We start from the raw sequence: 12,977 nt of genomic DNA, 5'->3' as shown, positions 1-12,977 counted from the left end.
GGTTAGAACTATCGCAATGAATTTTGCTCACTTTACAGCCTTAGCGTTGTGATTCTACCAAAATTGCAATCAAATCGTAAAAGTCTACGTTTTGTTTTAGTGTCTTGTTCTAACAAATTGTACAAAACGTCTTTCCTGAAATGTCCGTATACGAGCAAATTATACACATTAGTTGTTGAGTTGCTAAATGAAATACGTCTTGATATTGCAAATATTAGTGTAAACTCTTCCATGAAGTGTGAGGACAGCCAAATATTACGATCAGTTCCACAAGGCATTTTTTGTGCAACACAAAAAAATAAAGACTGCCTTAATGTTCAGGCTTCTCTAAATTTAACACAGTTTTTGTATGCAATTTCAAAACTACTTCCTCCAGTAGATGTTATCATATGCTGGTGGCTGATAAAAGACCTAGAAATGTTCTCATGAATAGTATGAGATCATTGAATGTTTTTATGGAGTTTATCATAGGTGTCCTTATTCTTATAAGCTGCTACATAACCGGTTTGCTCGACGATATCCTCCCTGCCAAGTTTTCCACGTCCTTTGCCCTCAGCATCGAAACGTTCCTTATGTGAACCGGTATATTTGGTATGGTCCGTTAAGCGATTGTACACACCATCAGCAGATGCTTTAGCGACACCTTTAAGTGATGGAGCTTCTAATTTTGACAGTTTTTCAATGATGAAATCCAGTTCCTCCTGAAATTAAGAAATTTTAAAAGGAAGTCGGAAGAAAGAATGAATCAGGAATACTTGTTATCAAATATTTCGAAACGTCGAAAATGTCAGTGAAATTTTCATTCTTCATTTACAATATAACTGTTTAACTAGAAAACAGAAAATCTAGTTTTTAAATGAGAAGTTTTTTAGAAAATTTTGAAGAATTGAATCTCATTTCCCACTCAATTCATCCAATAATTTCAAATTCACAATTTTTGGATTTGGAAATTAAACTTGGGAATTAGAAAGAGAGCTAAAAGAAGCAATTGGGAAAAAAAAAAAAAAAAAAAACTATGCGGATTTTAATACTTGTGGATCCTTTTTGGTTGTTCGTGCTCGATCTTCCGCAACTGCTACTAATACATCTTTCGTCTCGTTGAAATTTGCTTTTTTTTTAGATCTGAAAACCACGGGACAATTGAAAAAAGAGGACAGAAAATTTGGTTTTTAAAAAGAAAATCTTTTTTTATTTTTAAAATGCATGCACTTGTTTGTGTTCCATGAACTGTTTTGTGTATTTGATGCAAAACAAGGACTAAACCAGATGTTTTTGGTAACTTCAGCCAGCAATTAATTTCTACTTCCTACTCAGACATATTTCTCATATTTCTTCCAATATCTTTAGCTGATTCTTGATTTTACACATATAGATAGATACCTTGCTTTCCTTTGGTGATAAAAGGAGGCGTATTTATACCTGAAGATATTTTCCGCTTACGATGTCGTGGACTTCACTTTTTTGGCATTGAAATTAACTTTAAAAAGTAGAGAAAAAACGAAACTGAAGGGAACATTGTAGTCAAAGTCAGGCATTCGTACGAATTTAAGAATCAACGAAGAAGCTTCACCCAGTAATTTTCGAGAAGGCGATTCCAGTCATTGTTGTAGTGATATTTTTGTTATCAATCACTCCCCCATCTTTCAACCACTTATCGAAATTCTTCCCCGTCATTTCTACCGCTGACGCATTGCCAAATTTTACGAAACCTTCCCACCTGTAATTTAGTCGCTAATGAAATCGCTAATTAATTGTTCTTAACTGGAATGAAGCAACTTTACTATTATTACCTACGAAAAGTATGTAATAATAGTAATCGAATAGTACATAATTTTCTTTATTTGTCAAACACAAATTAGATATAAATATGTGAGGATTCTTTTATAAAAAATCTAAAACTCTTCCATTAAAAAAAAATTTCTATAAATAAAATATTAAACCTTCGATAAAAAAAAAAAGTAATTTTATACTCTCAAAAGCAATAAATAGTTTGATTATCAGCAGGCAAAAATGCGGAAGAACTAAAGAAAATAGTTTCAAAAGGTTAAAAAAGTGGTTGCAAAAATTCTTAATTTGAAGTGTACAATAGACAGCACTGAAAATTAAAATTCTATAGTAAAAATGGCACCATTTTTCAAACTTTTTGCTAGTTCCTTTTTAAGCTACTGGATTCATGCATCAGTCTTATTGCTATGTGCAAAACATAATTGTGAATGAAGTCAATTCTTATAGTAAGGAAAAAAAAGAAAAAAAAAAAACACTTACCGATGTTTTATTTCTTTCCCGTCCCATTTGAATTTGTATTCCTGTTTTTCAGACATACTTTTTTCTGGTGAAAACCCTGGAAAACCCAGATATCTTAGGAAAATTTAAACTACTGCAAAATGAAACGGCGCAACGACATAACTGAAATAAAATTCATAATGCGTGTTTTTGAAAAGTTCAACAAAAAAATAATAATAATAATTGAAATTTGATGGTATAAAATAAGTTGGATTCGTAAAGAACGATAATTGCATCGTCGTAAGAACTGTGACAACTGACAATAAAATGAGAGATGAATTTAGACAAACGAATTATTCAACTCTTATGCCTTTTTTTCTTCTGCCAGTCAGAAATTACAAAGTTCCATTCCAAATTGTAACTTTCTTAATATCCAGTGCATCGTAATGTTTAATGTTTTCCAGAAATCACTTCATCATTTCTACATTTAAGAAGTGGCAGATCATTCTCCACTAAGTTGCTTTTATTTCCTTTATATTATAAACATCTTTTATGCAAATTGTGAAAGCTATAGATTATAATAGCAATCGCAGTTAATGATTTCCGCTTTTTCCAATAAATGGCTCATGTTTCATTTTGTTTCGTTTATCTATACTATTCGAAGGGTAAAGCCTTAAAATATGAGTATGCGGAAGATCTAATATTGCGTCCGAATAATAGAAAAATGACTTTTGACTATTAATGTAAACAGAATAAATATTCGCCTAGGTCAAAAAAAATGCAACATATAAATTTTATTGAAAACAGAAATGAAGTCTGTCCTCGTCACAATACCCATTATGTAAATTTGAATACAGTGTAAGTAAATCAACGAAGTGCAGGCTTTACACGTAAGATACACTAATCAGCAAAATGAAAGCTTTACACGTAAGATACACTAATCAGCAAAGTGAAAGCTTTACACGTAAGATACACTAATCAGCAAAGTGAAAGCTTTACACGTAAGATACACTAATCAGCAAAGTGAAAGCTTTACACGTAAGATACACTAATCAGCAAAGTGAAAGCTTTACACGTAAGATACACTAATCAGCAAAGTGAAAGCTTTACACGTAAGATACACTAATCAGCAAAGTGAAAGCTTTACACGTAAGATACACTAATGAGCGAAGTAAAGGCTCAAATTTACCTTCACGTGAAAAATAATAAGCTCCTACTTCGAAAAAGAGGAGAAAATACTTTTTTAACTTGAAGGAAAAATGAAATTGTACTTTTGTGAATTAATGAGCGAACTTATTATCATCATCACAAATGAAGAAAGTTTCATTGCCTAAGTACAAAGAAATACCACTTCCTACGAATTAAAGTGTAGAAGGAAAAAAAGTTGTGTTGCCTGGAATAAGTGGAAAGCACTGATTGCATTCTTCGTCCTACATTTATATGGAAGCTTGAGAATAAAAATTATCGATTTTTTTGTCAAAATTTCAGAATAACTAATACTATTCATGTATATCTTGCATGCATATATAGAGTTTCAGTTTAAGAAAAGGAACAAAACGCAAAAGTCAGAAAACAAAATAAATAGATTTGAAAAACGGAAAAAAGTCATATATATATATATATATATATATATATGATTTTTCTTTCTTTCATAACAGTATTAATTTCTTCTCTCAGAAAATTCTTCTCTAAACTGACCACATCCTTTTCACTTTCTTCTTCTTTATCTAGTTATTGATATTCTATTACCTTACTGTTCGATGTGATGGGATATGAATCCTCGAGGATATCAAAGAGCTCTCCCAAAGATCAATTCAAAAGAGTTCACGGATCTCTTTTCTAAGAGATGTCGTTTCTAAAATCCATCCGAAAAATGTAATAAAGTAAAAACCTGCAAAGATACTAAACTTTCAGTTCTGAATTATCTGTGGCGCATATCTAGTTATTGATATGCTATATTACCTTACTATTCGATGTGATTTCGACGGCATATATAACCAGATATTCCGGAAATCCAAATGGGATTTTTGTCAAAAGTCTATGATATGATGTATACGGCATCTAACTATGTCGCATTTTCACGGAAAAATATATGTTCACAGCATCAGCTCGCTGAGAGGCAAATTTTCAGCGACCAAATCACAACGTACAACATTTACGTAATTATGGATGTTCCACCTTGAATTTCGAAATGATGTTTTTATAAAAATTTTATCTTATTGCAATGGCAGAGTGACAAAGAATATGACAAAGAATAGATCAATACAGAACGAAGATGACTAATAACTTGGAAGGATATCATATGAGTTTCTTCAGATGTCAAATATCCTAATAATGAATTTATAATGAACTTAAAACCTTCCTAGAAAAGTTTAAACTACCTTTTATAATTGAGACATGAGTTTAAATAGTTACAGAAACGGATAATTATTTAAAGAGTAAGGACATAATCGACGGAGAAAATATGGCATAAAAATGAAGTATTACCTTTACAAATTAAGCATCAGAAACCGCGTGAAGTAGCTTCCGTGATTCAAAATAATTGATTGATCATGAGGGATTCAATTTATATGTATTCCCATCGAGTAACTTGTTGACAGCAAGAAACTGTGGTTCAGAATTACTCATTCAGTTCAGTTATTACTTATTTTTTATTTCTTCAGGCTGAATAAATTTAGAGTACCTTCTAAATTAATAAGACTGCTTTTGCCTCAAATCGTATGAAATGAATACAGGAATAGTCATAGTTAGATTTACAGTTGACGTTTCGAAGTCATTACAGTTATAATTTTCAAACGTTGCAACTGAAACTATGTTGCAAAAAAGCATCCTGTTCCATAGTAGGTTTTAGAGCGATTTATCAGTTACAAATAATTTCACTGCTGTTTGCTACGGTAAAAAGTACTTAATGGAGTAGAAAAAGGAGGTAAAAGGAGGATCGAAGGAAGCACAAACAAAAGCGCCAAGTTATTAACGCTTCCACTTAAATCTTGATGTAGAAGAAACAAATAAAAGAAAAATGAAGGATTAGAAACATCATGTTTCATTTCAGTTTTTAATCACTGAAATTCCTTAAAATTGCAACGTATGTGTGTGCACGCAAACATATATATATATATATATATGTATATACTTTGCTCTGGCTATCCAGATAAGAGTAAGAGTAAGAGACTAGTAAGACTACGATTATCGACTAGTGACAAATGAAAATTTGAATAAGCCTTAGCTTAAAACAGTTAACTATGGATTAATAAGAACGTTTTAAATTGAGAAAATAAATACCGCAAGACGATGGTATATCCCAAATTTCTCTCGTTATCCATTAATAGCAGGAATGAAATTTAACTTACACCTTTCGAATCAGTCGTTTCATCCAAACTCTATCCTCTTATTTGAAAGTTGCCAAGAAGTGCCATATCACAATAACCTCGTTCACAATCGACTGAAGAGTCAAAACAGTATGAATTTTACTTTCTGCTTAATCCAACATTTAATAAGAGTATCATCATTACAAGTCAGTGCTCATAACATTTATAAGAAGATTTACAAATACATTGAAAAAATAATTCTAAGCAATTTAAGAAATACAGCTGATTTTTTAGAAATAACGATGAAGTGAGCGAGGGCAAGCAAAGAAGCAACAATTCATAATAAATACGATTAATATATTTGCGAACTGGGAGCACAGATTCGTTGTTAGTAATCTCTGATCACTACCAGTTGCAAGTATTAACAACAAAGAAGATATTCCAGATATTTAAATACCAGTCAAATATCAAGACATGCAACTTAAAGTTGACGGATTAGCAGAATTAAATTATTAACCAATTAATTTCAGTTGTTGAAAGTTTGAGGCACTAAGAAATTACAAATAAAAAACAACTGTAATAGATGAAAAAAAACAAAACAAAACAGTTAACAGGAGTGACCGTTTAAGAATATGTGTGATTGCGCTTAACGACGATTTCCGGAATATTAATCAGTAAATGGATAGAAAACTGCCAAATGAATTCAATGATCTGATGAAATGGAAAGCTGGTCCTGTCACTCCTTGTCCTCATCCTCTATCTGCCTGTTTGCACTTTTCCTCCTGCCCTTGAAATCACTCATTAGTGCTACCTTTGAAGAGTGAGGGATGCCAGTAATGGATAATAGAAAAAAGACTTGCTTGGAAAAGGAAAGTCTTTGAGAATTCAGGCTTGGACAGCAGGAGTGCAGCTGCGAAATGCATATAGCGTGCATTTCTCAGCTGCCATTTGAGTCACTTCACTTCACTGGGCGTGCAACGTTTGAGTTCCGCCCTGTCGAAGCATAGCCTCAATATCGGAAATCCACAAATACATGGCTACTGAATTGCTTGGCCATAGACGACAAGCTATTGCTAATCATGTTTCTCACGCATACAGCACAACTTCATACTCACTTCTATGGAAGAAATCATTTAAGAAGTTATCTTCACGGACACTCAAAATTTATTATGCAGCAAACCAGATTGCTCCTCAAAGAATTATGATGTTCTCCAAGCAAATGAATTACCACTATCGCTTGTCTTACCTCAGGACTTGTGATAAAAAATTGTTACACCAACATTCTTGATGCGTCGTATGGTTGGTGACAAACAAAATTCTCTGAATATTGTCGACATAGATGCGAGCAAAGAGAAAATCCGGCATTAGTCATGCTGGTCACAGTGACAAATGAGTGATATTTTGAGGTCAGTCAGCTGCAGTTGCGAGTGAAACAGATAAATAAATCCCTTTTCCATAAAGCCTGAATTTATTAGGACTGGGAAATGCAATATTCGTACGTAATCGGTGCAAGTCAGGGGACCACAAGAAACCTACAATTAAGCAAGGATGGGATGTTTCCTTTTACGTTAGTTTTACCATATCAAGATGTCCTAAAGAGAAAATTAAAATAAAATGAATTGCATCTTCCCGGAAAATCGCCAAATGCCTTAATTTCTTACCACAATCCAAAATATCTCTAATTTCATTTGTAACCTCGTCTGCACCTCCCTTTCTATCATAATGGTGTAAATGAAATCAATAATTACAAATAACAAATCGATCTAACAATATCAAGTCTCATTTATCCCGAAAGAATTACAGAAAATGAACAACGAAATAACAAATATCGGAAAAGTATGTGATTAATTCAATGACTGTATGATTAAATTAAGTGAACCATTAAATATATAACTAATAAAAGTAATCAATAAAATTCTGAAATAGCGATTAATTTGCACAATTTTGCCACTAATTCTGCTGTTGTTGTTGCTAAGGCGGGCTGACAACTCTATTTTCATCAACTGCACTAAATGATACATCGACCACACATCAGCATACCAAACAAAAAAACAGGTCGGTAGGTTTCTTTCTTCCATTGATATCTAAATAAAACGGCGGAATAAATTCCTCCCTCCCCAAGCGATAATGTTTCATAAAGTGTATTCAAAGGCTGAGAACAGAAACACTTATCTGCTGCAATTTTTCCAAGAAGTACTACTTATCATAGGTAAATTGAATAGAATAATGATACATGTGAAATGAAAGGCGAAGAGAAAATAACTAAAAAAGTGCAAAGTGTGTTGTAAAATTTGAAAATTTAGTGAGTATTGAAGACACGTTTTGTTAAACCAAAACAAATGGAGCACTGAAGCTAAAATGAGAAATTAGCGCTTCGCCTCGTATTTTATGTATTTTTGAAAATCGGACACGACTAATTATTACTACTTCTTTGTCTTGAGCATTTTTCAATAGCATTTGTTTTAACGAATTTAACTTTGATTTTTTAATCCAAGCTAATTTCATTTTGTCATGATGCACATTACATTAATAATACTATACATCCGCAATTACTCGAATTATCAGTTATCATAATTGATGTAATCATTCACATAGGATTGCATTCTGTCAAAAATTCAGAACATTTACAAAATGTTAATAATTAAGGTATATCTGAAACATTTGATAGTGAGAGATTCAAGTGAGTCATTATTGTAAAACATCGCTGCAGTACTCTATTCATTCAATTTCCATCCGATCGATCATTAATGTTTTTCATTTTGCAAAGCATCTCTATCTCCAGAGGAGTAACCCTGAAGAGCATGTAGATTTCATTATTGGTTCGCTTGTAAATGAGCGTATTTTCACCTAAAATTGCAATTCAAAAAAAGAACTGAAGTTTGTTTACGCTCAGTGATAAGCCAAAACCAATAAACCTCACAAAACAAATCGTCTAACATTCAAAGTGATCACTAGTGATAACTTGCTATCACTTCAATAAAGTAAATATTACTTCCCTTGATTTTCGACGCAAAAATGCCTGACTATAAACCTTACATGAGGTGACAATTGAACGTAATATAGTACCAAAACTTAGTACCAAAACTAAAATCACCAACTGCTGCAACCAAATGAACCTGAGTCATCTCATAACCTGTGTAGGAACTTTTCTCCCATATCCCAGTGGCCATATTATACGCGTAATCTACAATGTTCTCAAATAGTCCAGTCTTACTCCAAAATAAAATTTTCCACTCCTTCGTATGAATTCCTGAAAAACTGATAGAACCTATTAAAAAATTAAAAACGCAGCCTTTTCACGTGACTAGCGATTCACAGATACGTTGATAGGTAAACCGCTTTACCGCATTACCCAAATAATGGTAATTTCACGAAAAGTTTTTTGTTTACTTATTTTTCCATACCAAAACTGTAGTAAAACTGAATTCTTATTCTTTTCGGTTTTATGGAAGAAAAAAGTAAAAACGATTTAGTTTTGTCTGTAACTCTGTTTATTTATTCAATTTTTATTCAAAAGCAAAAAAAAAAAACAGCTGAAAGTTAGAAAAAGACAAAGAAAAGACATAGAGAACAAGCAAAACAATAAAAATCAGAAAGTTTTGATCACAACATAAAGTTCGTGAAAAAAATTCCTTACAAAGACGAAAAACACATAAGAAACACATTTCTTACTATTTATCCATAATAACGTTTGTCTCCGCATATTTTAAGCCTAAATAATATAAAACAAAAGCTTGAATTTCTAGAATTTGTAAACTCTTATAATTTTTGACCTGAGAAAATTCAATCAGAATAAAACACAATTTAAACATTAAATGAATCCCGAATAACTATATCAGGAAGATGATAGCTCTACCTTCTTTACCGTCTCCACGTCCTCCTCATCATGTGATTTCTCATTAAGTAATACAAATTCTCGTGTGCTGAATCCAAATTTCAATACATCCTTCTCTCGCAACTCTATGAATCTGTACAAAGATAGAATAATATGAGATAAAAGATGACTGAATTTGCTCATAACTCTCAAAGCTCAAGACAACCAAAATTGAGAACAGATGTTGTATTGCTTGTTATCCAAAGAATCTTTAAAATTATTTTATTAGACTCAGAACATCGTAATGAAGTCAAAAAAAAAAAACTCACCGCTGTGATTCAATGCGTTCATTATTAAGATATGTACCATTCGCTGAACCAAGATCTATTATGTAAGGTCGTATACGCTTTACAGTTGTTCCATCAGGCAAATCTTTTGGAGTAAGACGATACTGGAAGACAGCATGCTGCTTGGAACAACTGGGATGATCCACTGGAAGATCAGCGATTTTACGATCACGTCCAATAAGATATGCTGATTGTCGATGAATATACAGCACAGGTAATGCTTCATCGCCCTGTCCCATTCATAACAGTAAGGCATAAAAAAAAGTAGTAAATGTAAATATTCGAGGTGATATCATTCTGCATTCTACTTTGCTTAATGCTAATAATGCGATAAAAATGGGAAAATCTTAAAATCTCAAATGAAGCATAAAAGATTTAGTGCGTTAACTAACAGTGAAGAACTAGTTCCATAATAAAACTTAATGAAAACTGGATGATGAATGTAATAATTTCTACATTTTGCTTAAAACCAGAAAAATTTTTAAATGTCAACGTACAACCTTAAAAGGATAAAGACGCCAACGTAATTTTGGTATATGTGCATCGGATGGTTCATTGTATTTGATAAGAACACCTCGATAAGTATTGGTATCTTCAGCTAATTTTCCGCTTGGTTCAAAATTAGGCTTCTCTTTTTCAACCTTCGGTTCTTCTTTGCTATCATGATCACCACGAAGGTATTCACCAAATGAATCTTGTAGCTGAGCACTGGAAAATAATGTATGAAGTTAAGAAACTGGAAAGTGCACAACGATACATTTTGAGTGCTTCATCACATATGTCGGTTGAATGTATAAATACGTGCGTCTAGACAGATTTAAGGCCATTTACGAAGAAATTTTCAAACATCAGCAAATCCAAAAAACTTACGAATGATTTCTTTTGAATCTTTCTTCCTTTGTATTACTAGTTGATAATTTCCTATCGATTCCTTCGTTTAACTCTTTCCCCATCCCTGCAATGTAAAAGACAAATAATCACTTGAAAAAGTAATGTCTTTGCCAACAACTATCAACTACTATCTGGTTACCAGTAAGGAAACCAAATGATGCAACTGTTTCAAAGAGGATTTGTCACGTCACTGTTTCTCATAAAGTAAATCTTTTCTCTAATAACCCCTAAGAAAAGAATAATCACTGGATCAATAAAAACGAACGGCAGTACAATAAGGACAAAACCAAGCAAGAGACTTTTAGGAGAAGGCTATACCATACATTTTCGTTAAACTTAAAGTAATTGAAAATAAAAAGAACTGCATCGAGAAATCCTCGAACCATTTACTTCTTGCTCTTGGATATGTGACCGTTTACAGCAATCTTGTATGAATTTTGATTTCAGTCATTGATTTTAATCATCATACAAATAATCTTGTATAAAATTTGAATCATTCATTACCAGTATTTCTCAAATGTCATGCAAATGAGATTAAGTCAACTAGTAGGAAATTACATGACTGACAATCGGAACATGCTCAATTTCTGAAGGAAAGCCTTACTTTTCTGCAAACTACGTCTGCTGCATGAATTTCGACTTTCTTCTGTTTTCTCCTTTGTATGACTTCTCTTCAAAGTTGACACGAAGTGTTTTTTTTTCAGATGGTTATTTACAACACCTGTAAGATGCAGATCAAATCCCAAGCCATCTCATTTGGATAAAGTTTGAAAAGCCTAATGAACGACTCAATTTCAGACAAGATTACTGTAAACGATCACATCCAAGAACAAGATTAAGTCAACTACTCAGTCAAAAAAAAGAAAAAAAAAGGAACCATAAGAAGTGGAGAAATGCGTGGGATGAAAACGTGAAGAATGAGTACGCGAAGTTGAGGGTGAAGTGGATCGACGACTACCTAAAGAGCGTGACTTCTCTGAACTACCTGAATTATCATTCCTGCGCTTACGCGTCATCTGAAATTTCCAAATTAGAATTTTATGAATCCATTATTTTTATGCGTTAATAGAACGACAAGCATAGTTGTACTAGATGAGAAACCAGCTCCCAAAGAAGTTCTGTATCTCACCCAATAATCCCCTCGTCGTCCTCAACAAGTTATCGGACTCCGATTTTAACGCACCCCACCACGTTCCTCCGTGAAAAAATGCATCACGGTAGACTCGCTCTGATGTCCTAACCCGTTCACCATAATATGCAACTACAGAGGTACGGTGGCAGGATTGTCACCATCTAGTAGCACATATTCTTCTCTATACTGTACATTATTCCGTACTACACTGCAAATATCTCTTCCGTTAGATGACAACTGAGGATGACGTCACTTCACAAATTAGTTTGTTGTTAGACAGGGGATAATTCGAGGGGAAGGGAGGGGAAACAAATAAATGAAGAAGTGGGAAAGGAAGATACTAGAAACAGCCTACCTTAGCCATATTTAGCTAATGCTTACAACCAACACTGCTTATGCCATCATTGTCATCAATGAGTCAGTCATTCTACTGCTTCTTTGCTCTTCACTTTGCCATGGTCGTTCCGTCGTCATTTTTGCATGTTATTATAATCGATATATATCTAGCTATTAGTGCTCCACCAGTGTGGACATTTTCGGATTCATAAACATTTGCACTGATTTGTGTTAATTCCACAACCTCAACTCTTAATTTTATTACGGAGATATGAAGCTTGATATCAAACTGATTTTGAAATCCAATTGACAGTTCGATCTTCTCACCGTCTCTAAGAAAGCTATTGAATGTCACTAATATTCTTTATGTATCATTGAATAACACTGTGATGTTTTCTTTTTACGCGGACTTTTTACTTAAACTAATATTTCATTACTGAAACGTTTCAACTCTGCCATTTTACCATTTTTGTACTTCCATATTTGTCTGCTTGGATCGTTGTGACTAATCAAAACTTATAATGCTCATAGAGGAATAAGTTTCATGAGAAAGTGAAGATATTTATTGCACAACTAAAATATGCTTCACTCGATTGCAAGAGACTGCTAATAGAAATGAAGTGTGTTTAAGGACATCGGAAAATTATGTGATTAGAAGTTAAATACATAAACGAAAAATGTAAACCCAAAAATGTGAAGTAGAGTTGGGAGGAGAATTTGGTACAAATAAAAGTCATCGACTGAAGAGTATTAGAGGGAGTTTCATTTTGTAAATAATTGTTAACAAATGGATAGTCATAAAGTAGTAAAGTATAGTTCCATTGAAATGTAAAAATGGTATTATCATTGTTATCAATGTTTTAATAATTTAATTTACATCATCGTCGATTAAAACACTCGTAATGCAAATTTAGGGGCTTCCGAAA

General features: G+C 33.0%; 2 protein-coding genes across 3 annotated transcripts; both read right to left on the bottom strand.

Annotated features, from left to right (window-relative positions):
• Positions 1-440: 440 nt before the first annotated feature.
• Positions 441-2,321, bottom strand: Bma-tppp-1 (Uncharacterized protein; the record flags this gene model as incomplete). The annotated part of the gene is made up of 4 exons (XM_001900980.1): positions 441-701; positions 1,032-1,122; positions 1,571-1,717; positions 2,266-2,321. The coding sequence occupies 4 exons, from the start codon at positions 2,319-2,321 to the stop codon at positions 441-443; spliced, it is 555 nt and encodes a 184-aa protein (XP_001901015.1).
• A 7,045-nt stretch (positions 2,322-9,366) lies between these two features.
• On the bottom strand, positions 9,367-11,835 carry Bm2513 (Uncharacterized protein; the record flags this gene model as incomplete). Of its 2 annotated transcripts, XM_001900979.2 has the most annotated exons (7): positions 9,367-9,499; positions 9,675-9,922; positions 10,193-10,400; positions 10,563-10,647; positions 11,188-11,304; positions 11,461-11,599; positions 11,767-11,835. In XM_001900979.2, the coding sequence occupies 7 exons, from the start codon at positions 11,833-11,835 to the stop codon at positions 9,367-9,369; spliced, it is 999 nt and encodes a 332-aa protein (XP_001901014.2). The 2 variants fall into 2 exon arrangements, with proteins under 2 accessions (XP_001901014.2, XP_042936153.1); XM_043080219.1 differs by lacking the exon at positions 11,188-11,304.
• Positions 11,836-12,977: the final 1,142 nt, after the last annotated feature.

The sequence above is a fragment of the Brugia malayi genome, assembly GCF_000002995.4.
Source record: "Brugia malayi strain FR3 genome assembly, contig: Bm_v4_Chr3_scaffold_001, whole genome shotgun sequence".
Taxonomy (NCBI): Eukaryota; Metazoa; Nematoda; class Chromadorea; order Rhabditida; family Onchocercidae; genus Brugia; species Brugia malayi.
The sequence above is the reverse complement of the archived record's forward strand: the minus strand, read 5'-3'. Positions and strand labels throughout refer to the sequence as shown.